The 4767-nt window shown below is 37.2% G+C and overlaps 1 protein-coding gene across 1 annotated transcript; it reads right to left on the reverse strand.

The window, feature by feature from the left end:
* Positions 1-1312: 1312 nt before the first annotated feature.
* LOC106882777 (zinc finger protein OZF) lies at positions 1313-4726 on the reverse strand. The gene is made up of 2 exons (XM_014933561.2): positions 4319-4726; positions 1313-3168 (listed from the first exon to the last, which is right to left on the reverse strand). Exon 2 carries the CDS (start codon positions 2817-2819, stop codon positions 1530-1532), a length of 1290 nt encoding a protein of 429 aa, XP_014789047.2. The 5' UTR covers positions 2820-3168; positions 4319-4726; the 3' UTR covers positions 1313-1529.
* Positions 4727-4767: the final 41 nt, after the last annotated feature.

Raw genomic sequence — 4767 nt, forward strand, 5'->3', positions numbered from 1 at the left:
CCAGTAAGTAATTGCAAATACTAAAAGTTAACGTGGCGCTTCTGAAACGAAGAATTAACTCTTCAAAATGCAGGGGTTGGACAAAATAATGGAAACACCTAGCATCATAATTTTGAAATATCTATAAAACCGTCAAAAGCTTGTTTATTTTTATGTTGTTTATACGATTTGCTAGAATTGCTGTTTCTTTTCAGATATCATCAGAAAAAGGTAATAAAATTCATTAAAATGACAGATCTATGTCATGTAGCTGTAAGCGGCTCAGCATCATGACCGCACCTTCTTGATACAGTGTTTCAACTACCGTATATGACTGACTACAAACTGGTATTCTCATCTTTCTTGTGTCTACGAACTTCTCACTTCGATGGCTGATGGACACTTTCGTTGTCTTCTTCTCATTGCTATTCTTAAACGTACTCAACACGGGCATACACCTCCGCCTACACACACATATATTTTGTTCTCATGACAGCCTGTCAATTATTCTGCATACATGACGCACACGTTTACATATCAACAAATCTTCTGTTAATCCTTCATATACGGATGTGTGTCTCCTTTCCCTCTGGAATTTATTGGTTCTATTTAATTTCACTTCATTGTGACGGCTCTGTGATGTGGTACAAAAGAGCTATTCTCATCACCTCACATCGCACTTTAAAGGTATTGCAAATGGCCTAGTTGAAGGCCCCATCTTTCAAGTTCTTTTACAGGGCTTAGAAAAACTGAAGGACTGCTGCAATTATTGTGTGTGAATCTGAGAGGGGATTTTGTTGAATAAAATCATAATTAATTGATCCTCCTGTATTTCCTTTTACCCAAAGCCTTTCCAGTCTGCCTTCAGTATACCACTTACCCCTAACAATACGTTTCACTCCTGACCCATCAGAAAAAATGTTTAGACGGGTGAATACAAATATCCTTTTAGCCATGTCATTTCACATCCAGCCCACAACAAAATTTCCATGATCCAAACCCTCCATGTGGTTCACACATAGCTGCACTAATAAACTTCACTTGTAGTCACAGAACTCAAGGCTTACAAAGACAGGAGGCTCTCGTTCACATTCAAAACGTGGGAGACATTTGCTCAGGGGCACATCTCTTGTAAAACCACTGTCCAGCGTACAAAGGAAGCTTTTGTGATTCATATGACTTGCCAATTTTGGAGGGCTTGAAAAGGTCATCAGCAATGCCTCTTCCTGCAGACAACAAAAAAATAAACAACCAGAAACATGTTTATAAAGATCTGTATGTTTATGTTTATATATCTATGTACCACATGATTTTATTTTGAATTTTCGAAGAATTTTCAGAAATGAAATTTTTATTTGCAAATAAATGGGAATAATTTATCACAAATTATTAGGAAAGATTTTACATGTTTTTTCCCCCGTTATTGTGTTTGTTTTACTTCTATTTCTAGAGAAGGTTTTCAATAAATCCCCTCAGTATTTTCATCTTGGACATATATGTTTCTTTGCTGTGGGTGTATTTTAAGGTTAAGTTTACATGGGAAAGGTTTCTCATGTTTCATTATTAAAAGGCTTCTCTCCACTGTGTATTTGTTTATGCTTATTCAAATGACTTTTACAAATAAATGATTTCTCACATGTTTCACAATGATAGGGCCTTTCTCCAGTATGACTACGAGTGTGAACTATAACATTATATGGACTTGAGAAGGATTTTCCACATATCTCACAATAGAATGCTTTTACTCCACTGTGTGTTCTTTTGTGAGCAACATAATGTGACTTTTCATTGAATGAATTACCACATTTTTCACAAATAAAAGCTTTTTCGCTTGTGTGTATTTTCTTGTGAAGTACAAGGTGAGTATTCGTAGCAAATGATTTTCCACATACTTCACAGTGGAAGGGTTTTTCTCCAGTGTGTGTTCTTTTGTGAACAACTAGATGTGTCTTATCAGTGAAAGATTTCGCACATATTTCACAACAGAAAGGTTTTTCTCCGGTGTGAATACCCATATGGGCAACATATTTAGAATGATGCACAAAACCTTTCCCACAAATATCGCAGTGAAACAGTTTTTCCCCAGTGTGAAATCTTAAGTGAACTTTTAATTTACTATTTGTGATAAAACTTTTCTCACATATTTCACAGTGGAAAGGTTTCTCTCCAGTGTGAATACGTATGTGAGTTACAAGCTGTGCGTTCTGTGGGAAAGATTTCCCACACACTTCACAGTGGAAAGGTCTTTCTCCAGTGTGAATTCGTTTATGCCGTATTAACGAACTATTCTCAATAAACGACATTCCACATATTTCACAGTGGAAGGGCTTTTCCCCAGTGTGAGTACGTCTGTGGATAACAAGCCTGAAATTCCGAGCAAATGTTTTTCCACATATTTCACAGTGGAAAGGTTTATCTCCGGTGTGTGTCCTTTTATGCTTTGTTAAGGAACTGTTAGTGACAAAGGATCTTCCACATTCTTCACAGTGGAACGGTTTTTCTCCCGTGTGGCTGCATTTGTGGACAACAAGGTGAATATTTTTTGAATATGACTTTCCGCAGATTTCGCAATGATAAAATTTTTCCCCAGTATGCATTCGTTTGTGCCTCGTTAATGTACCACTCATGGCAAATGATTTTCCACAGATTTCACAGTGGAAGGGATTTTCCCCCGTGTGTCTACGTTTGTGAACAACAAGATAAGATTTATGATGAAATGATTTTCCACATATTTCACAGTCAATCTGTTTCTTCTTCTTGTGTAAACTTTTGTGTTTCTTTAAATCACTGGCATTCACAGAAGTTGTTTTAGAAGTGTTCAAAAGGTTAACATCGTCCATATTAAACTTGAAGAATTCTTGAAACTGAGAAAATGTCTTTGAATAGAATCTCTTATAGTTTGCTTTGTTTATGATAGCCAAATCATGGAACTTTGTTTAAATGTTTGGAAAATATATCAATGTATATATTATTTTCTACATAATACTAGAAGAAGGTTTCTTGCTGGTTGGAACATCACCAAGTGGCACACATATTGCAGACCAAAAGACTTCTATGTCTACGTTAATAGAAGTTATGTAGGCTGAAAACATACATATTACAGGTGGAGACAGCATTCATAGACTGGTACAAGATATTCCAGTGGAATCTGTTTTTGAACGACGCGTTGTATTGGAACATTCAGCACAGCTGTGAAGAAAGAAAATATACGACTGCGTAAGATAGAGTCTGGAGAACGGAAACACGAGTATAGACATTTCACAAGTAATCAGATACTGTCAGTTTTCAAAGAATATATTTCTAGAAACTAAATAATGTCATTTGATGCTTTTAAAAAGTTAATCTAGTATTTAGTAGACATGCCTTGTACAGTTTTTTACTTGTTGAACTTGAAGGCGGGGGTAAAGAATACCCGTTTTCGGCGTAACAAAAACCCTAACCCTAACCCTAACCCTAACCGCCGGGGATATGTATTCTTTACTTTCGCCAAAATGAATAAGTATCCGCACAGATACGTATTCATACGGTACTACTAAAGCAGCGCGGACCCGAACGCGCAGTCGCGCTAGCTAGTCTTGAGTGGTCGATCCTAACCCTAACCCGCGTGTGCAAATGAATACGTGTTTAGGGTTAGGGTTAGGATCGACCACTCACGACTAGCTAGCGCGGACGCGTGACTGCGCGTTCGGGTCCGCGCTGCTTTAGTAGTACCTATTCATACAGGTTATGATGAGGGCTGCTTATGTTTTTGAAATGTCTATGTGTGCATGAAGTTATATTAAATTGTGATCATTCGTCACACTTCGAATGTAAGTTGTGATGGCAACACAAATAATACTTACTTTAGGATTAAATGTTACCTAAAAAGTCAAGAAAGTACAATAATCATTAGTTGATGATTAAGACACGTTTCAGTTGCGGCGAGCTGGCAGAAACGTTAGCACCCCGGGCGAAATGCTTAGCGGTATTTCGTCTGCCGTTACGTTCTGAGTTCAAATTCCGCCGAGGTCGACTTTGTCTTTCATCTTTTCGGGGTCGATAAATTAAGTACCAGTTACGCACTGAGGTCGATGTAATCGACTTACTCCCTTTGTCTGTCCTTGTTTGTGCCCTCTATGTTTAGCCCCTTGTGGGCAATAAAGAAATAAGAAACGTTTCAGTTGGCCGGGAAAGCGAGGAACAACAAATTAACATAGTTTCTGATGAAAACAAAATATTTATTCCTTCAGGTGATGGAACACCGACCCTATTACATCATATCAATAGATCTAAGTTAATTATAAACATTAAGATTCACCTTAACATGAGTTAATCACTACATGTAATATAATTAAATTACCTGAAATACACCAAGTTGGCTGGGTCTTTGATAATTGATCTCTCGCCTGAATGACACTATCGGTGACGTAAGTTAAGTGTCCCTAACACAATTTAATACACTTTAAAACATGCTTTAGCTATATTAATTTGCGCATTCATTTATGTCCAGCCTATGGTCTAAATCAAACATACATCACACGACAAAAATTGCTAATTATTTAAATAATTGTGGGGAAAACGAAGGAATACAAATTCGGAAGAGCAATTATAGAAAATACAAAAGTTAAATTGGCTTGCCCGAAACGAAGAAGTAAATTCTTCCAAATAGATTAGATTACGCTTTCATCACTTATTTGTTTCTCTTTTCTTATTTTCCACTTATTCTATCCCTCTCCTTTGCTGAACCGCTAAGTTACGGGGACATATACACACCAACATCGGTTGTCAAGCGACGGTGGTGGTGATGTG

This window comes from Octopus bimaculoides, chromosome 27 (assembly GCF_001194135.2).
Source record: "Octopus bimaculoides isolate UCB-OBI-ISO-001 chromosome 27, ASM119413v2, whole genome shotgun sequence".
NCBI lineage: Eukaryota > Metazoa > Mollusca > Cephalopoda > Octopoda > Octopodidae > Octopus > Octopus bimaculoides.